The sequence below is a fragment of the Mauremys reevesii genome, linkage group 13 (genome assembly GCF_016161935.1).
Source record: "Mauremys reevesii isolate NIE-2019 linkage group 13, ASM1616193v1, whole genome shotgun sequence".
NCBI classification, from domain to species: Eukaryota; Metazoa; Chordata; order Testudines; family Geoemydidae; genus Mauremys; species Mauremys reevesii.
In genome coordinates this window covers 16,318,244-16,339,551 of record NC_052635.1, presented here as the reverse complement: position 1 = coordinate 16,339,551, position 21,308 = coordinate 16,318,244, and the positions used below count along the sequence as shown (strand labels likewise).

General features: G+C 43.5%; 3 protein-coding genes across 9 annotated transcripts in view; 1 reads left to right on the top strand and 2 right to left on the bottom strand.

The window, feature by feature from the left end:
- The window catches only part of LOC120381226 (olfactory receptor 1020-like), a 233,212-nt gene that overhangs the window by 112,275 nt on the left and 99,629 nt on the right, over nucleotides 1-21,308 (bottom strand). The gene's annotated exons all lie outside the window — the stretch shown is intronic.
- LOC120381224 (olfactory receptor 10A7-like) lies at nucleotides 1,236-15,670 on the top strand. Of its 7 annotated transcripts, none has more exons than XM_039499371.1 (4): nucleotides 1,241-1,307; nucleotides 8,732-8,849; nucleotides 11,908-11,964; nucleotides 14,582-15,669. In XM_039499371.1, exon 4 carries the CDS (start codon nucleotides 14,601-14,603, stop codon nucleotides 15,597-15,599), a length of 999 nt encoding a protein of 332 aa, XP_039355305.1. In that variant the 5' UTR covers nucleotides 1,241-1,307; nucleotides 8,732-8,849; nucleotides 11,908-11,964; nucleotides 14,582-14,600; the 3' UTR covers nucleotides 15,600-15,669. The 7 variants fall into 7 exon arrangements, with proteins under 7 accessions (XP_039355299.1, XP_039355302.1, XP_039355305.1 ...); XM_039499369.1 differs by having other exon boundaries at nucleotides 11,823-11,964; XM_039499368.1 differs by lacking the exon at nucleotides 8,732-8,849 and having other exon boundaries at nucleotides 1,237-1,307; nucleotides 11,823-11,964.
- On the bottom strand, nucleotides 19,856-20,800 carry LOC120380139 (olfactory receptor 10A4-like). Its single transcript, XM_039497632.1, has one exon. It carries the CDS (start codon nucleotides 20,798-20,800, stop codon nucleotides 19,856-19,858), a length of 945 nt encoding a protein of 314 aa, XP_039353566.1.

The following is a 21,308-nucleotide window of genomic DNA, read 5'->3' as shown; positions in this document are numbered from 1 at the left end:
CCGGAGTTCGAACTAGCGCTTCCGGGGTTCGAACTATCGCGTCTAGATCAGACGCGATAGTTCGAACTTCGAGAAGTCGAACTCGCCGCGTCGACTCGGCGGTAAGTATAGACGTGGCCATAGAGACAGTGTCACTTTTTTCCATAATGAATATAAACAAGTCAAAATACCGAACACGACTATCTGATGCACACCTTGCTGCAATCCTGAACGTTTCAACTGCTTAGTCACGGAGGCCAAACATCAACAAACTGACAGAACTGAAGCATTGCCAGGTGTCTGGCAAACACTAAAAACTCTCTGGAAGGCAAAACATTGTATAAAGTTGTATGACAGTTTTATTATTTCTACAAAATTTGAAATAAAAATACAATATAAATGTTTTCTTTTCTGAACTCCATCTTCAGTGACATTATTGGCCCACTGGGAGGATTTGAGGACTGGCCCTGGCCCTAAGGTAAATTGAGTTTGAGACCCCTGCTCTAACCCCATAAACTGAATGGTGTTAAACTCCTATTAAGATGATGTCCATGAGAATCAGACTCTTTAGGTAGGTCCATGTTGTTTGTTCCTTTGGTATTGGAATGTAAAATAGTAGTGGCATTATTTCCCAAGGGTGGTTCTAACACGATTAAACCACCTGTGCTCTTATAGACTGGGGCTGTGTGAAGTCAGTGAAGAGACTATTCTTTGTTTCAGGGGCAGATAAAGAGTTTTGTATTTTGAGGGAGCCAGAGCAAGGCTTTTTACAGAGCAAGGCTAGTTATGTGTGGCATTATCAGAGGCCGTTAGGCATGCTTAATAGCATTAAGCACCTATCTCCCAACAATTTTCAAAGGACCCTAATGGTTCAATGGATTTCAGTGATTTGAAAACCACTGTCAATTTGTGGGAACTCCATTCTAGTGAATATGTAGCTGCTGTTGTATTGTCTTTATTTGAATGTCACACATTGTTATAGCGGCACTGATTCAGGATAAGGAAAGGATTCCACACAGATCCAAATATTATAATAAAGGCAGTTTCTTTCTTTCTTTCTTTCTTCTCTTAGTGCTGAGGCCTGCTAGGTGGGTCAGAATTCTAATCACTGTAGCCTCAATTAGTTCCTCCAGTGATGGCTGGTTGAGCAATTAGATAATCAGAAGGAGAGATTAGGGGAAGTAAGGAACTAATTAGCCCTCAACTGGCTAAGCTGATAAAACCCAGGAAAGCAGAGCTCAGAGGAAGAGGAACAAGACTAGGGCTAGCTGATGCTAGACTGGAAGAATGGGCAAGATAGTGAGATTTCTTTTCCTCCTGGAGCTCTGGTAAAGAGGGACTGACAGATGTAGAGAGTTAACAACTGTGGTGTTGCACTGTACTTGGGTTGGTGGTAGGGTTTAGAATAAAATATAGACTGAACACTGTCTGTTACAGCTCCATTTTGTTTCTTAAAGCTGTCCCCTTACTCCGTTTTGTTCTTGTTCTCCTCTGTGGCCGCCCCTCCCTGGCTGTTAAGTTGTTTACCAGGGCCTCTGCCCTTCTCAAAGGGAGGGCCCCTTCAGTTGTTTAACAAGAGCCATTGCCCTTCTCAAAGGGATGGCCACTTGTGCTAAGTGGGACCACTGCCCTGTTCAAAGGGTTAGTCCTGTTATCACCTTGTTAAAACCTGGGCTTGGTGTAGGGTAGGCAATGTCCAGAGCTGCAAGACCTATTGTGTTTTTAAGATCCTGGGCATGAGTCCTAGACCTCATGTGCTTTTGAGTCACCTATTGCACAGGACTTGCCCAGATATGCCTGTGGCTGCCTGCAGTCTTCTCCCTGCCTTCTCTCCTCCCTGTAAGAGGGGGAGCCAATCAGAGTTACTGGCGGGAAGCTGCCCAGGTTTGCCTTTATAAACAGACATTTTCTGAACAGACTTTAGAAAGGTTCCTGCATTGCTGCCTGGTCTGATCAGCCAGGAGGTTCTGGGGGTCCTTTCTCCGCTCTCATTTTATTTTTGAGTGTACCCCCATTTTTTGAACCCCCCACGAAGAACGAATTGCTGCCTGAGAGATCTCCTGATTATCTAGACTGTACCGAGCCTTCTGATGTTCTTGCTGCTTCTGCCTCTGCTGCTGCCTTGGGGGCTAGTAAGAATCCCTCTGTGAAACTTTCTGTACTTTTATTTTATTATTTTAGCTGCTGGCTCTGTCTCCCCAGCACACAGACTCAAGCTAAACCTTGGTCTGTGTTTTAAAATCTCTCTCTTACTTTTAGTGGCAGAGTGCCACAGAGTTTAAGTTTGTGCTGCTGCTAAGCTTTGCTCCTGTGGGCTTTGCCTTGGACTCACTGTTTTCAGCTGTATCCACTGCTGCAGCCACCTCCCTTGGCTTCCTTGGGGGCTGCCTCAGGAGCTGTATTCTGGGCACATACCACTCTGCCCTCTGTAACTTCCCCATAGCATAAGGTGCACCATAGGTTTTGTTTCTTTAGTTTAATAAGTCATAGTTTAAGATTATAAAGCTTGTAAGTCTCACCTGCCTTGCTATAGTTCGTTGTTTTGTTGCTCCATATAGCTGCTTGTTGTAGTTTGCTTAGAATTGTGATATTTGTTGTTTTGCCTAGTCATTGGTTAAGATAGATTTAAAAAGTCATTGCCTGATTGTATTCTGTACCTGTTTTGTTACTTTGTAGAAGCTGCTTGTCATTTTATGTAAGTTTAATTAAGTTAGAGGATAGATAAGGTTCTTGCTGCTCCAATCTCCCCCTCTGAACTTCCCAAACCCCCTGCTGCTTTTTTTCCCCTGTGTCTGCATCACCCTCTGAACTATTCTCATTGCCAATTGAGTTACATTGTGTATAAGGCCACCAACCACTTAATACGTTCTATCTAAGATTGTTGACCATTCTATATAGAAGCTACCATTTTATTCTGCATCTCTTTTTGGTATGTTTTACATTCCACACTATATCTAGAGCTGTTCCTATATAAAGTTGAGTTGCTTATTAACTGTACTGTATCCCATTGTGCTAAACCCCACTTACTGTACCCCACTGTTAGAACTCCCTACACTGTTCAATAAGAAACACCCCCCACACCATCATTGTCTATTGTAAACACCCTATACACCCCATCCCATCGTATTTCATTGTTAAATTCCCACTACCTCCTTTTTTCCTTTAATAAAGAAATTAATTGGCACCCACCCATGTGGTAATTGCTCCCCAAGATCCCATATACCTGCAGGCAGGGACAAACACTAAAAGAAAGTGGGCCTAAGCAGTTTCTAGGGCATTAGAGGATGGAGATGGAGCATCCCATAGTCTTTTTCTCATCTTTTGGTTTGTAGAAGTAATATAAAGGGCATCCATGCACATGTACCTGGTGTCTTTGATTTAACTTAAAAATCAGAGAAAGTTGGCTGGGAAATGGAACTTCTGAACTGGCTCTATGCTGGAGCCAGGAGGGAGTAGAATTGACAGGGATCTGTAGAAGTGTAACTAGGTTTGAGTTTATAACAGCAGGGGGTGTGGCCTGTAATTCAGAAAAGTTGGCATGTGTGCATGAAGCCTGCAAGGGTAGTGAGGCTTCATCTCTGAATCAGTCTCTTATATGTCTATTTAGTCCAAGACAGGATTAAGAGAGAGATCACCTGTAGTGAAACCAGCAGAGAGTGTAGAAATATTTCTGCTATTTTTTTTTTAAGAAAAATTTTCACAAGCAAAAGGAAAAAAATATTTGGGTTTTTCTTGAAAGCTTAAAATATAAAAATGCTTCTTGTCTGAGGAGCATAACTATATATATGCATGCAAGGGCCTGTCCTGGGTCTGATAATGGTCAATATTTTAATTAATGACTTAAATAATGCAGTGGAGTGTGTACTTATACAATTTGTGGATGACCCCAAACTGGGAGGGGTTCCAAGCACTTTGGTGGACAGGATTAGAATTCAACCAAACTTTGGCAAATGGGAGAACTGGTCTGAAATCAACAAGATGAAATCTGGGAAAGACAAGAGCCATGCACTACACTTATGAAGGAAAAATCAAACTCAACTACAAAATGGGGTATAAGCACAGACCAGCCCTAACTGAGAGTTTAATGAGAGTTCTGCTCTCATGGCCACAGGAGGGGTGAGGAGCTAATGGGGTTTCTGAGTCTTCGGACACAGCAGCTGTGCACTGTGCATAAGTAACAGGAATGAGTCAGTGGAACCTGTAGAGAAACAGAAGTAGGCAGCCGGTCTCGGGATGGTGCTAACGTTCCTGATCTGGAGCTGAGCAAACAGAAGCTGCCTGCATACAATTTTGTCCCTGGACAAAAGGAGGGGGCTTTGCCCAGGAAATCTGCAGGGAAGCGTGTGACACTTCTGAGAGAGGAGTGCCTAGAGTCAGCATCCCTGACTCAAGGCTGAAGGGTCCCCGCCATCACATCTCTGCACACAGTGGCCTGTAGGAGCTGGATTGAGTGCTGAGTTTGTCAGTCTGTGTTCTAATTTACAGCCATGGTACCAAGGGTAATTGCATTTTCATTTCTGGCAGCCCTAGCAGTGCAATCCTCTATGCTACAGAAGTGTGAAACCCCTTGCCCCCAGGCAACAGCCAGAAGAGCTAAGGGCTTGGATTACCTCTCCCACCTGCCTCCAAACCCCTGATACACCTAATGCTAGAGACTCTAGGGACTGGTCTAGCAGGCCATGGCTGGGCATGGGGTTGGTTATAATGCTTTCACATTAAAAGATGCATTCACAGAGATCACAACTGGATGCAAAGCAGTTGCTACCCAAAAATTATATTTAAATGCTGCGTCCCACAAGGAGGCAGAGTTAAGGCTGTGTAGGCATATAGACCTACGTGGGGCCTGAGTGAATTACAGCTTCAAATTGAGTTTGGATGTTAGCATGAACAACAGGCCAAAAAAGCATGTGACCAAAAAACCTGAGCTCATGAGACAAGACAAAGGTTGTTTGTGTTTAAACTAGCAGTGACAGTGTTAAACAGCGTTATCTTATTTAAAGTTTGGTTTGAGGGAATCAAAATTAAGAAAATATGGTTGACTGGGTACATGATGCAGTCAATGGTTAATTCTATATGGTTTAATTAAAAAGAACTGCTTAGTCCAGTGGCTGGGAAGAAATATGGCAAAATAAGATAAGAAAACCTTGAAGAGAGAGGCCTGGTCATTAAACTTGTATTGACCCAGGCAGAGGACAGAATTCAGCCCTAATTGCCTCCCCTGGCCTTAGCTAAGGTCCAAGGACCAACAACCACATTGCTTGTTTGTTATAGCGCAGTGGTTTCAGACTTTTCAGGCTGCATACCCCTTTCATCTACTGCATGCCACCATTTGAGATAGGGTCATAATATACTTGTGAAAACAGAGAAAAAGGTCCGTAAGGGATAATTGTCCGCCATTTCGGGATTTTTCTCCTGTATTCCCCCGATGAGAGCTGGTGTACCTGAGTTTGAAAACCACTGTTATAGCGTGTAAAAGACAAGGTTTACTGGAGGTTTCTTTGTCAGAATTTTCCCTTACCCCTCTGGAGTCGCATCACGATAGGAGGGTATTGTCTGATCCGGTTATGAGCCTTTGGTCAAGGCTTATAACTATTACTGCTACTTATAACTATTATAAGTGCGCCTAGGCTTGTATTTGTATTTTGCATGTAATCCACACTGAGTGGCTTTTGGACCAATAAAGAAATACCTGTGTGGAAACTGAATCACAGCAAACCTTAATATACTTCTCAGGGAAACTATTTCCAACAGGCTGCATATGCTAACTTGGACAGGAGAGCAATGTAATGTGTAGCTTGGTCATTTTTTGAATTTTAAGGACCTAACCTTGCAACTTCCTGCTCTCGGGTAGTTTCTCTTTTGTTGTGAGATTTACAGTTACATCATCAGATGAAATCGCTTTCTGTTGAGGACTGAGATTTTTTTTTTAAATGAGTTACAAAGAGCGATAGCCTTCCCCTGACCTCAGTGCACCTGTGGCCAGACTGCAGCTGCATTTAAATTCTGAATGCAAGTAAAAGGAGTCTATTGGTGGTGCTGCCAACATTACATACCCCTCTCAGGCAGATCTAGGGGTAGGTATATAGGCAGTAAAGTATCTTATGTAATTGCATAGCAGGAAGACAGTAGCAGAGCTTGGAATAGAACTCTAGTATCCTACCCACTGGTCCATGCTGCCTATCGGTGTCTTCATTTTCGATGGATGGGTAGATGGATGATGCCATGTGTCTAGTGGGTAAGACACATGGTTCCATTTTTGGCTCTACTACTCACCAGCTGGGAGACTTTGGGCAACTCTTTCTCCCTGTCTGGGCCTCTGTTTCCCCCACACATGACCTTTGTCAAGTTTGCATCTTTAGATTTTTAGCTCTGGAGGGCTGTGAATGTCTCTTCGTGCATGTCAGGCCTAGTGCAATGAGACCGTAATCTTGAGGCCCTTCTCCTTCATACTGATGTAAATCAGGAGCAAGGGAGTAATTTGATTGTCCTAAAGTGTGTTAAATGAGAGGAGAATAAGTCAAGGACAAGTAAAACAAGAAGTTTATTTTTCAAATTTCCAAACTGACCAGCAGCAGAGTTTGGGGCCTGTTCCTGTCTAATCCCTAACAGATCACAGAAAACTAGCTGAATTCGATCTCATTCATTTTGTGGCAATCAATAATAGCCAATGATTAAAAATGATTCACATGGGCAAGGTGGGACGTGCCAAACCACTTGCTCCAACCAATGTTAAGATTGTCCTTTGTATGCTAGGGCATGCCCAGAGTTAAAGCTGCACGTGTTGTACTACACAAGGGGGCAGAGTTAAGGCTACACGTGATCTACCATAAAACATTTTGACCAGCCCAGGTTTATGTTTTGAGATCATATGTTTATCTTCTACCCAAACAAAATACAAACACCACCACAGAGTCTCAGAAGGAGTAAGTATCTTTCCTAAGTCCCCTTTCCCAATGTACTCTCTGGAACCAATTTTATACATCAGGAGGACCCCATGGTCAAAGAAGGAAATGGCAACTGTCTGCTTCCTAGTAAAGAGAGAATGCTTTCCACAGCTGCAAACAAAGGGCCCAATACTTCAAGAAGCTGACTCTTCTGAGTTCCCATTGCTCTTAGTAGTCCTGGCTTTTGGTAGGTTGGCCTAGACCCAAAGCAAAACTCCACAGCTCAACAACCCTATAACTGACTGGTTTGGGATGCTTTCCTGGGCTTCAAGACACATGAAGCAAGGCAGCATTCTTCATGCATTCATCAGAATGGATTGAGGGTCTGGCTTAGCAATACCTCCATTGTAAACCAGGGTAATACTACTGGGGTCAGTGGTGCTAATTTTCCTCTTGCTCATCCCAATGTAAATCAGGAGTAACTCTACTGCAGTAAATGGGCTTGGGTCTGCTCTTACCCACTAATGTAAATCAGGGATAACTCCATTAGAATCCCAGAGTCTGATTCTGGACTCATTCACCCCAGAGTAACTACAATCAGGAGTAACTACAATGGAATCAATGGACCTGATTCTCCCCCCACTCACTTGAGTGTGAATCAGAAACAACTTAGTTAACATTGAAAGGCATCTATGCTCATTCATCCCAAAGTAAATCAACAATAACTCAACTGAAGGCAAAGATCCTGTTTCTTTTCTCAGTTGCTCTGGTTTGGAATTAGGCTAAATCTGCTAAAGTCAATGGTCTAGTTTATCTTCTGCATCCATGCTGTGCTTTGCATAACACTGGTGACTTTGTGGGAGGAAGGAAAGATGGCTGCAAGATGTTTTTATGGCTCTTTGTTCTTTGAGCCAACTTGGAGGTTTATTTGGGCCTTGTTTCTACTTAGAGTAACCCCAAGGCTGCTCTAAGTTGCACCAGTGTGCTTATGGGCTTGAGGGGCCATTCCATTAACAACGGATCATTGGGGGGTTAAAAACACTCTTGGACAAACCAGCTGTCTCCAGTTTCCCCTACACCAGGGTTGGGCTTTCAGCCTAGGCAGGGGGAAAACACAGCAGGCTGATTAAACTGGTTTAATGGATGCTTTGCACTGCTGGAGTGGTGAAACAGGGCTGGAGTAGGAGTTACACTGATTTATATCTGATGTAAATGAGGGCAGGTCCATACTCACCGCGCGGGTTGATGCAGTGAGTTCGAATTCTTGGAGTTCGAACTATCGCGTCTGATCTAGATGCGATAGTTCGAACTCCGGAAGCGCCGCGGTCGACTCCGGTCCTCCACCACTGCAAACGGCAGTGGTGGAGTCAACGGGGGAGCCGCGGAGTTCAACCCCGCCGCATCTGGACGGGTGAGTAGTTCGAATTAGGGTACTTCGAATTCAGCTACGCTATTCCCCTAGCTGAATTTGCGTACCCTAATTCGAACCCCCTTTTTAGTGTGGACCAGGCCTGAGAGACAAATCATGACCAGTGAGAAGTAACCTCCTATCCCTTCTCCCCATATTTCCAACCTGATCTCAGTTTGCAATGTGGTTTGAAGCTGTTCTTATCTCATCCCTACCAATTCATACAGAGCAAGAAAAGACTCATTAATTTTATTTCTCATTTGCTTTGTGACAATCACTAATCATTCACAATGAATAAAAAGGCACACTCTGTGGCCAGATGGCACTAGCCCACCACACCAAAGCAAAATAATCATGGAACTACCTATTCTGTTAATTACTAGTCCTAGAATGAAATGCTTGGGAGAGCATCTCCCAAAGGGGAACAGTGCAGATGAATAAAACACTGTCATCCTGCCAGATTAACACAGGCACACTTTGGAGTCAATGAAGATGTTCCAGATACAGGCATGGAATCTCTGGTCTGCAGTGAATTTCAAAAGCATTCAATAGCTATGTGCCAGTAACCTGATATTTCAGTAAGTACCACTCTGCAGTTTATTGCCTTCTTCCCATTAGTTAATACTGTGACCCTATTTCTAGAAACATGTGAAAGGTTCAATTCTGCAACACTTTGGGTGTGTTTACACTTGAGCATCAGGTAAAATTTCCAGTTTGGGCAGGCAGACCCATGCTAGCTTTGATCGAGCTACTGTGCTAAAAAGCAGTTTCTCCTCCCTTGGTTTTCACACCTCAACTGCTAGAAGAGGGCCTTATCCTCCCTGATTGAACTAACCTCGTTATCTCTAGCCTGCTTCTTGTTTGCATATATATACCTGCCCCTGGAAATTTCCACTACATGTATCCGATGAAGTGGGTATTCACCCACGAAAGCTCATGCTCCAATACGTCTGTTAGTCTATAAGGTGCCACAGGACTCTTTGCTGCAATAGCAAAGTAGTGGCAGCTGCATGGGTGGCCCTGAGCATCTACCTTGGCTATTAGCTGGGATTGTACTAGCTATTTACAGCTGGGGTGGGTAGCTATTTACAGCTCACTAGCTTTGACAAAGTTGGAAATTACTCCTCCATCTCCAGTCTAAACATACCTTTAAGGTATGTCTCTACACTGCACAATTAGGGGTATTCTCAGCTCAGGTTAGCTAAACCATGTTGGCTAACTTGGATTAAAACAGCAGTGAAGACCCAGCAATTTGACTCCTAACTCAGGTTAGGTGCACATGTTAAAGCCTACAGAGGAACCGTCAGTTAGACTCAAACCATTAACTCAAGTTACAAGCCAAGTTGCCATATTTTGACTACTATGTTAAACCATGTTAGCTAACAAAGGTTAGCTAACTTGAATTAAGAATACCCCTAATTTTTCAGTGTAGCCGTACCATTATACCTGTTGGATTATTTCTGAGAGCAGTCTCTAAAATGCAAAGTTACTCCATGAGCGTGTTTGTGTTTGCAACAATTCCATTTTGTGAGACCTTTCAAGGTTTCTAAGTTTGTTAGTGTTCAGCAATAACAAAACCTTTCCAGTGTTTTCACAAAATGCATTGTGTTGGAATGTCTAGTTTTGGATTAGAAAGATCAGGTTTTGGATTCTGGTCTTTCTCTCTTGTACCAGGAGTGACCGGAGAGCCCTGTTCCTCAAAACCCTTCCGGGTGAAATCATTGGCAACACCGATACATCTCTGCAAACTGGCTTTGACAAAACACCGTATGATGTCTGACATTTCATTGAGTAAAAAAGTTCCAATTAGCTATAGTTTGTTGGATTATGCCCCATACATGTAAAATTATTCCTAAGCATCAATGGTGTTACAATTGGGCTCAAAAATTGGGCCAGAGCATGTTGTTGTTATTATTTATTTATTTATTTACCTGGTATGAGAGAAGCAGCAATTTTCTCATTGAAATCACTGGTGAGGATCTGCTAAAAGCTGATTCTCTGTCTTAAACAATTTACGGCATCCATCCTGAAAATATTTACCCAGGTAGCTAACTCATATCAGCAGTCTTTGGAAACCCCAGGAACAGATTTTAAAAGGTGCAGATAGGCAATCAGATAACGCATGTAAATAAAATCAAGGATAAGAATAAGAACCTGATTCATGCAGGACATCTACACATCAGAGTTAGTTATTTGGGTGTTATAACTGTGCATTTCTGTGCCTTAACATATTTGCATTCCTTTTAAGTGTAATCTTAATTTCCTAGTGTAATTTACTTAGTTTGCAATGCTTTTTGGGGGGATCATTATAATGTACCTGTAATTTTTCTGCCCTGAAATTACTGGTATAGAGTCAATCATAATTCCATATTAAGTTGTTGTTTCAAATATATTTTGAAATAGTGAGAATCTGCACTTTCTCTCATCTTTATAATCAATCATGAGAGGTTGAAACAATCAATCTGCTTCCACTGTTTTTTGACCAGTGTAATTCCAATGACTTCTCTGAACTTTCTAATGATTTACATCATTGTAAACGAGGAGACACAAGCCATATACTTGGTCTGAGGCCAGAACCTGAGCTGGTAGAAACCAGTGTAGCTTCACTGGAATCAATGGGCCAGAGCCCCAGCTGGCATATATCTGCCAGAGCTCCTCAGGAATCAGTGTACCAGATGGTTCATTCATTACAGTGAATGAAACTACACCAGTGTGAACCAGTTGAACATTGAGCACAGCATATTCAAACACACCACACACACAACCTCCAGCCACATCTTTCTCGCTGACATTTGAAACAAAGAGAGAATATATAGAGGAAGAGGTGGGGGAGAGAAGACTCTTTTCAGCCATAACTCTGCATATCAAAACGACATTACCACAGCAAACCAAACTCAGCTTTTTAATACAGCTGTGCAAAACAGAATGAACCCCATTCCCTTCTGTGTGAAGTGTGGACAGAATCTCCCCGGTAGAAAGTGGGTGCAGAATGCGACCTCTCTTAGATAGGTGTGAATGTCTGAACTAGGTAACATGGAGGAGGCAGCCAGGTTCCTCCACAGGAACATATTGAATGAGCTGGGTTTGGAGTAAGTAGCTCTGCATGCCCCACCTTGCCTATGTGGAAATTGGAGGTGGAGTTCACCATGGTTCCTGTCTTCAGCGGTCAAGTAGACACCTGGGTTGTCTCTTTCCCTATAACCCCTCAAGGCCCAAAGAATACTTGACTAGAAATTATATAGGCCAATCTCCTATAATTTGGTGCCTGACTTTTGGGTGCCAAGATACCATGTTGATAAATGAGAAGGAGAAAGAGAGATAAAGAGATGGTGTATGAAGATAGATGAAATGGTGCTGGTCTCAGTATATTAGAGAGACAAGGTGGGTGAGGTGATATCTTTTAGTGGACCACTTGGTGAAAGAGAGAAGCTTTCGAGCCACACAGAGCTTTTCTTCAGGTCTGTGTGGGTAGATAGATATGGGGAGAGACAGATAGGCCTCTGTATAACGTACCAAGAAGCACATTCATGTTACTGTGGGTTCTGTGCTAGGTTCATAGTGTGACATGCTTATGAGGTCCTAGTGGGGCACTGAAGAGAATTTAAAGACATCTGCTCACTCTGAGCATCTCCTCAGATTGCTCACAGACATCTGGAAGCTGCAAAGAGGCCAGGCTACATGCTCCAGAAGAAGGTGAGGCAAGTTTACATTTCAAGAGAGCTTTAAACAATTCTAGCACCAGTGGAGGTGAAAAGGAATATTATGGTCATGCCAAATTCTGTTCTGAGTTACAGCAGTGTTAATCTTTGATATCTTCATTGACACCAGTACAGTTACTCCAGATGAGCACTACTATTACTTTGCTACCTTGAATACTTCTGATTTACACCACTGCAACTCCTTTCTCTTCAGTGGGCTGATTTACAACTAACCTTGACTTACAAAGAAGTGTTAATGGGCTCAGATTCCAAACTATCACTTTTATTGTGCCTCTGATTTTACTTCCTACTTGTTAGATATGTTGGGTAGGGGAGGTCAAAATTTTTCCTTCAAAACCTTTTTTCAATGGAAAATTGTGATTTCAAATAAGCAAACAAGCAAAAACCCCACCACCAACCATTTCCTGCAGAATGTGTTTGCTTTCCACAAAAAAAAAAATTTATTTATTTTTACAGAAAATTGAATTTTTTTCAGGTTTTTGATTAAAAGCAAAAACCGTTTTGCTGAAAATTTAGATGAAAACTAAAAATGTTCTTTTCAGCTAATCTTTCCATGATTTAATAAAAACCAACAACCTTGACAAGGTCTAATTTTAGGATTGACTCTACAGTCCCTACTGATGTGGAGTTGCATTTAAGCTTCTAATCCTATTGATTTAATAGGGCAGTTTTCCTAAGTTTGTTGGCCGAACTAAAAACTCAAAAACAACAAAATCAGTTTGGGTCACTGAAATTAAAAACTGGACAAAAAATGTTTCCTGTTAGCAGAACTGTTTTGTTTAACCAGAAAACACAATCATTTTGCTTTCTGATTTTTTTTCAATTCCCTTTATTAGTATTACATTTAGGCAACTGAAAAAAATGAAACATTTCAAAATAAAAAATCAAAACACTTTGTTTTAAAAATGTCAGAATGAAATGTTTCAATTTTTCTCCCTCTCTGTGTCTCTCAAACATATATATTTGTCTGAAACTATTTGCCAAATTCTATTTGAATTTGCAAATAGTTCAGTTGACCCCAAACTGCATTTTTCAGTGAATAAACTATTCATCTGAAAAATGTTGTCCCGTTCTACTCATGAGCAGGTGCTACTCAATGTTAGTGAAGCTTTAACTGAGGACTTTGGAATCATTAGTCCAAATCATCAACTGGAGCAAATCAGTCAATCCACTGATTTCAGCTGATACCTCACGGTGCCCATCTCAAATGAAAATAGAAGCTTGGTCACTTTTGCTTAAAAGAGGAGGAAGGACTATCCAGTGGTTAGAACTCTGGCTTGACAGTGGGGGACAAGGATTCAGTTCACTCTTCTACCACAGATTCCCTGTGTGACCTTGGCCTGGTGTATTAGAGCCTGATTTTCCAAGGTACTTAGGCTCCCAATGGTGCCGATAGGTAGCTAATTGCATTTTCAAATATGCACTGGGAGGTGAGTGTCTAACCTGCTCAGGAGCTGTTGAAAATCCAAAAATGGGCCCCTATTTGGATCTTTGAGGCACACAGAGACAAAGGGACAGGTTTTTAAATGGGTTTAGGTGCCTAGTGCCTCATCTGAGACATGAGAACAATAGCCCTTCCCTGCACCGCCAGGGTGTTGGGAGGATAAATGCACTCAGAAACACTCAGTTACTGTAGCAATGGGGGACATGTAACTGAGTGGATGGCTGGAGCAAAGCACAGGAGACCCTGGGTCGTACTTTATTTGTGACACATTTGGAGCCAATCCTTTACTTCACTCACATGAGTCATCCCATTGAAGTCAAATGACTAAAGTGACCCACTTAAGAACATAAGAACGGCCATACAGGGCCAGGCAAATTGTCCATCTAGCCCAGTATCCTGTCTTCTGACAGCAGCCACTGCCACTTGCACACAGGCTTAAAGGATCAGACTCTTGGGCCCCTCATTTACCTCGATGTACCTCTGTTTCCTCTCAGTCTGAGATAGATATGTAAGGCATGTGTATATAGTGCCAGTTGTGTTTGATCCCTTCATAGTTGTGGAAGGAGGGAAGGCTAAAGAGGGTTCCTCTTCTTTCTTCCCCCAGACAGGAGCTAGCCACACTTGCAGTCACTGAATAAGACAACAGTTGCAGTCACCAGCCCATGCAAAAGGGGCAGGGAAGAGACTATGAACAGATTGTGCAAGCTAAGTCTTTCCTCAAGACACTTTGTCCAAGAAGTGATTTGATTATTGTCTATATGAAAAGAAGATGCTACAGGTCTCATTAGCAGATAAAGTTATAACCAAATCCAATGGCAGGAAGGTGAAATTAAAAAAAAGTTCCACCTGGAAATGAGACATTTAATTTTAACTGTGGAAGGTAATTAACCATTGCAACAACTTCCTTATAGATGTGGTGGATTCTCCATGACTTGGAGTTTGAAATCCAGAATGATGTCTTTCAAATTGATATGCTCTAGGTCACCAGAATCTGGTCTGATGCTAGCTGAAGAGGATAAGATTTGACGTAGAACAATTTCTCGGTTAAACAGTATTCAGGATCTTCATTTACTATGGATATTTGAAAAGAATGGGAAACGTGCACCTCATGCAGCCTCATGTCTTTATTTATTTAATTTTTCCTCAGGACTGAGTGTATCAGAGAAATGACCACAGGAAATCACACCTCAGTGACCCATTTCATCCTCCTGGGATTTGCCGACCACCCTGAGCTGAGCTGGGGGCTATTTGTAGTGTTTCTGTCTTGTTATCTCATTGCTCTGACTGGGAACCTTCTCATTATCTTTGTCACTTTGGCGGACGCTGCCCTTCACACCCCCATGTATTTCTTCCTCCGGAACTTGTCCTTCCTGGAAATCTCTTACACCTCCGTCACCTTGCCCAAGATACTGGCCAACCTCCTCTCAGAGGATAGAACCATCTCCTTCCTCGGCTGTGCAACACAGATGTATTTCCTCCTTTTCCTAGGAGGGACGGAATGTTACCTCCTTGCTGTGATGGCCTATGACCGATACATTGCTATATGCCACCCACTGCGTTACCTGGTCCTTATGAACAGGAGAGTCTATATAGGGCTTGCGGCTGCTTCCTGGCTCACCAACTTCCTGGTGTTAATGGGTCACATTGCGGCCATATTCACCCTACCCTTCTGTGGCTCTAATGAAATCAACCATTTCTTCTGTGATGTCCCCCCGGTGATGAAACTGGCCTGTGGGGACACCCACAGGACTGAAATTGCCATTCTCCTGGTTGCCCTCTTCTTTGTCCTGCTGCCGTTCACGCTCATCCTTGCTTCTTACGTTCGTATCATCTCAACCATCCTGAAGATGCCTTCAGCTGAGGGCAGGCAGAAAACCTTCTCCACCTGCTCCTCGCACCTCCTGGTGGTGACTCTGTTCTATGGGACAGCCTGCACCATGTACCTGAAACCCAAATCCAGCCACTCGCCAAATAGTGACAAACTCATTGCTCTGCTGTACTCTGTCGTGACCCCCATGCTAAACCCCATTATCTACAGCTTGCGGAACAAGGAGGTGACAGGGGCACTCCGGAGATTAACTGAAAAAAATGTACTCGGGCACCAAGATTTTCTACTGCATTTATGGAGGCTTTGCTATTTTTGTAAAATTAGAAAGGCACTGTGACTCTTCAAACCAAAAAAAGCTGGTCAAAAATTTTTGATGAAAATGTTGTCATTGGAAAATAAAGTTTAATAAAAACTGATTTCTTTTAAATTAACAACTGTGGGTATTCCCCTCACTTTCCCCCAATTTCTCACTGTGTCTCAGCTGGCAAAAGCTAGAAAACAATTAGACTACGGAGGGAAAAAAAACCCTACTTTCTTACACCTCTGTCTGTTGAAAATAGTTGAAGTGTGACTTTCAGCATTTGACCTCAAAAGTATCACTTTCTACACTTATGCCTGTTTCTCTCACGTTCTTGTTTCTCATCTGTTTTCATTTTGAAAACAGCAAGGAAGAGTGGGAAAAGTGCGGGGGAGGGAAACAAAACCAACAAAAAAAAACCCTGTTTTTCTCCCTTGAATAATTTTCCCACAGGAAAACAGGGATTTCCAAATGGAAAACTTATGATAGGGATTTTTCTAGAGAAAACTGCAAAGAGAGTACACAGTATGGGTAAAGATGACAGAATCTGGCCCCATGGTTAAGATTTTCAAAGGAACTTAAAAAAAAATTGCTTTCCAAAACCTGAACTATTGAGGCCAAAATACTTCAGCCAAACCAAAAAATGTTTTGATTTGGAAATTCTGCTGCAGTACCTCACTAGAAGTGTATGTTGGGTGACTGAGACTCATTGTCCTCTGTAGGCTCCCAGGTTGGATTGCACCATGGGGTCCCTCTTGGAGAGGGAGGCAGTGCATTATGAGAGAGCCTGGCAATGGTGTATCATGGGGGGAAAAAATTGACCAGCACTAATCTTTTTCCATTGTGGACTTTTAGTCACTTTAACTAGCTGTGAATCATTGAGAAACTGTGATAAAGGAGGTGATCCAAAGACATTTGAAATCAACGGAGAAACTCCTGTTGACTTTAATGAGCTTTGGCTCAAGCACAAAAATGTTTCTTGCTTGGCCTCCATCAGCTACTCTCAACACCAGAACCACAGACCTGTCCCGAATGAAGGACACATAACCACAAGTTGAAAACGTACCACAGGCCAAGCAGCTGGTGCTCAGCCATTTCCCTAGCTATGAGAACAATTCAGAGATGAACGGACACATAAAGGGGTACATTGACAGCCTTATGGTGCCCCCGCTGGGTAAAGGTCACTGACTTCAGTGAGAAGAGAATGAGACAATGCACTTTTGTGGCCCTCTCAACATCATATCTGAAGACGCATTATATTTTGGCTTAGAAAGTTTAGGTAAATGTTGGTCAGTCATCAACAATTGCCAGTTGACATCACTTGACGTTTTAAAATCAAGATGGGATGGTTTTTCCCCACCAAAAGATCTGCTCCAGTTCAAACAGGAATTAATTCAGGGACGTTCTATGGCCTGTGTAATACAGGGGGTTAGGCTATATGAAGAAGGTGGTCCCTTCTGTCTTTACAATCTCAGAATACCTTTGTAATTCTAGAACTAAGCAATTTAGGTGCACAAATCCCATTGACTTTCAATGAGACGTGCTCCTAAAGTCCTTTGGATGCTTTTGAAAATCCCATAATCAGTCAGATTAAAATATCTGAGTTCTCTGTGAATTCAACCCGTATCACACAGCATCATGCTTACTAAATGTGCTGAGATATCACTACTGTGGGCCACCAGCTGGGACATTCAAAAACCGAGCTCTGTACCGCTCACGATGCAAGAACCCTAACTGTTCACAATAGCTGGCCCTTTGGCTGGGATTTCCAAATTTCACTGTGGATTGAGCTCCCAACGCCCTTAGGCTCTTCTGACAATCCCACACGTATAGCTCTTCACATCACAAAGATATTGAGGAAATATTTGGCTATTTAAATTAATTTTAAAAAGAGGCAACAGGGGATAAAAGATACATTTTATTGTTTTTATCAAATACTTCTCATGGGTTACAAGTTTTTAGACCCTTGGCTCTTCAGAATATTGGACTAGGTCATGTCCTGTTCATATTTGGATTTGTGTTCCAATTCTCCCTCCCCCAACGCCCCGTCACCCACTTACATTGGTTTTGCACTACATCAGTGGAGTTACTCCTGGCTTACATTGGTCTAATACAGTGGTCTCCAACCCAGAATATACCCCTCCCCTTCCCAAAAGCCCCACCCCGCTCACTCCATCCCCAGCTCTCTCCATTGCTTACTCTCCCCCATCCTCACTCACTTTCAGTGGGCTGGGATAGGGAGTTGGGGTTTGGGAGGTGATGCAGGCTCTGGGCTGGGGCCGAGGGGTTTGCAGTGTGGGAGGGGGGTCTGGGCTGAGCTTGGGGTTGAGCTGAGGTGGTTGGGGTGCAGGAGGGGATGAAGGGTGCAAGCTCTGGGAGGGAGTTTGGGTGAAGGAGGTGGCTCCCGGCTGTACCAGAGAGTTGTGGTGCAGGAGTGGGTTTGGAGTGCAGGAGGGGGCATGGGTTGTTGTGGCTCCGGGAGGGGGCTTAGGGCTGGGGGTTAGGGTGCAGGAGATGACATGCGGTACTGGTTCCGGGAGGGAGCTCAGGGCTGGAGGTTGGGGTGCGGCCTCCCACCGGGCAGCACTTACCTCTGGTGGCTCCTGGGCAGCAGTGTAGCATGGCTGCTGCTAAGGCAGGCTTCCTACCTACCCTAGCCCCATGCTGCTCCTGGAAGGGGCCAACGTGCCCCTGCAGCCCCTGGGTGGGAGCTACATTGCTTTGCTCACTGCCCCTCCCTGCAAGCACTGGCCCCATATATCCCATTGACCACAGCTCCCCATTCCCAGCCAATGGGAGCTGTGGGGACGGTACATTCAGGCAGGAGTAGTACATGAAAGGAGACCCCTGCCCCCCGCCACCCTGGGGCTGTGGGGCCACGCTGGCCTCTTCCGGGAGCAGTGTGGGGCCAGGACAGGCAGGAAGCCTGTTTTAGCAGCAGCCCTGTTGTGCCACCAGAGATCACAATTGACTGGATCAGCCAGTCAATCACAAAAGACCGGTTGGTGACCACTGTTCGAAGAGGAAGCAGAATTTCACCTGCTGAGTTTAATTGAGTTACTCTGGACCAAGTTATTATTTGCACAAGAAATCTCCTTTACACCTGCCTAGCAGTAGAAAGGGGCCTTAAAACAGAAGTACCTTTAATTTGCAATCCCTTTAAACTGCCAGTGTAATTATCACCTGATCATAAATATGATTCCATATTATTGGACCAATTGCTGTTGGTGAAAGAGAGAGGCTTTCAAGCTTACAGAGACCTGAAGAAGAGAATGAAGCTATTACCTCACCCACCTTATCTCTCTGATATCTTGGGACCAACATGGTTGCAACAATACTGTGCTCAACAATGGGAGATATCAAATTTTGTCATTTGAAATGGAAACTCCATAAAATGAAGAAAAAAGCAACCAAATTTAACAGCACCCAGACCTGAAGAAGAACTCTGTGTCAGCTCAATAGCTTGTCTCTCTCACCAACAGAAGCTGGTCCAATAAAATATATCACCTCACCCATTGTGTTGGTCTAATAGCCTGGGACCGAAATGGCCATAGCAATAGTGTAAATCTCTATATTTAAGCATTTTTGAGGCCAGAATCAGGCTCCATAACTTTGGACCTGATTCTGATCACATTAATTGTAAACCAAGAGTAAGTCAACTGATGTCGCTGAAGTTTGCAATGGTATAAAATGTAAGTGTGAGGGCTTCAGACCCTTAATCTTTGTTCCTGGCCAGATTCTGTTCTCATTGACACTAGAGTAAATCCAGAGTAAGCCATGGATGACAATGGAAATATTTTGTTTTCACATGAGTGTAACTAAAAATAGAATTTATTTCAATAATAAATATAAAGCCTATTCGCTCTGAGAATAAACATAGGATTCATTTCTATTACATCATATTTACACTGATGCTCAGTGACTTCATCGGAGTTACTCCTCATTTACAATCCACTGGCTTGAGAAAACAACAACTTCTCTGATTTAAAATAAAGTAACTCAATTGAAATTAATGGAGTTGCTCCAGGTTTACACTGGCATAACTCCATTGCCTTGAAAAGAAGTTGCTCTTGATTTGCACTGGTGTGCAAGTTGTTTGAATTTAATGAAGTTATTCTTGATTTTCACTGGGGTGAGTGAGAGGAGAATTGGACACATTGACTCTGGTGAAATTACTCCGAATTTACACTAGAGGCAGAGGAGAATCAGGACCATTGACGTTACTCCTGATTTTGCAAGCATAACCAAGAGCAGACTCGGGCATGTAATCCCCAGTGGCTCACAATAAAACACATTCACATGCTTTGAGAAGCTGTGTGTCGGTCCACTATTTTTCTCAGTGCTGCTTTCACCTGCTGGTTCCTCAGGCTGTAGATGATAGGATTCAGCAGGGCAGGTGCCACCGTGTAGAGCAGAGAGAGCAGTTTATCCATGCCCGACATGTAACCGGAGTTGGGTCTCAAGTACCTAAAGATAGCACTGCCGTAGAACAGGGAAACAGAGACAAGGTGGGAGAAACACGTGTGGATGGCCTTCTGTTTCCCATCCAGCGATGGGATCCTGAGGATGGCAGTAACAATGCAAATGTAGGAGGCCAGGATTAGCGCGAAGGGGATGACGGTGACCAGGACATTCATTAGAACTTTTGCCACCTCATTCACGCGGGAGTCTGGGCAGAGCAGCTTCACCAGCAGCGGCACGTCACAGAAGAAATGGTTGATGATGTTGGAGCCGCAGAAGGGCATGCTGAATATCAGAGCTGTTTGCCCAAGGGACACAGACATGCCGGTGACCCAGCATCCTGAGAGCAGCAGGAGGCAGAGCCTCCTGCTCATGAGGACTGGGTAGTGCAAAGGGTTGCAGATGGCTACGTAGCGGTCATAAGATATGACGGCCAGGAGGTAACACACTGTGGTGCCGAAGAATAGGAAGAAGTACATCTGGGTAGCACAGCCAGAGAAAGAGATGGTTTTCTTCTCCAAGAGGAGGTTGGCCAGCATCTTGGGGATGGTGACCGAGGTGTAGCAGATCTCCAGAAAGGCCAAGTTCCGGAGGAAGAAGTACATGGGGGTGCGGAGGACAGGGTCGGACACAGTGGCGAGGATAACCAGAGCGTTCCCCATCAGGGTGAGGATGTAGATAGTGAGGAAGGCGAGGAAGAGTAGGGGCTGCAGCTCAGGATGGTGAAAGAGCCCCAGGAGTGTGAATTCCATTATAATCGTGTCATTCCCCCCTGTCATATCTTCTGGACCCTCCACCTGCATGGGGATGAAATACAAGTCACCTCACCAGGGATGTCTGGAGTTCATTGGTGGATGGGCAGCACAGAGCAAATAGAAACTAGATTCAGTGTTCTCCTCTCTAATTTCTCCTGGAGATGTTGTGACAGTTAATAATAATAAATATTTATTATGGGTTTAATAGCAGTGCCTAGACACTGGGCCAGTGGCCAGAGCAAACGCTTGAGAATCAGGAGACATGCCCTCTAGTTCTGTCTTTGCCAGTGGCTTCAGCAAGTCCTTTCACTTCTCTGTGTCTCCATTCATCTGTAAAATGAGGCTAGTTCTGACCTCCTCTGTAAAGCATATTGAGATTGACTAGTGGAAAATACTCTGTAAGAGCTAGATATGGTTGATATTAATAATGCGCTAGGCACTATGCAGATGCATAGTTCTTACAGTCTAAGTAGACAAGACCGGCAAAGGTTGGGAGAAAGAAGGTGATATTTACACACCTATTTTACAAACT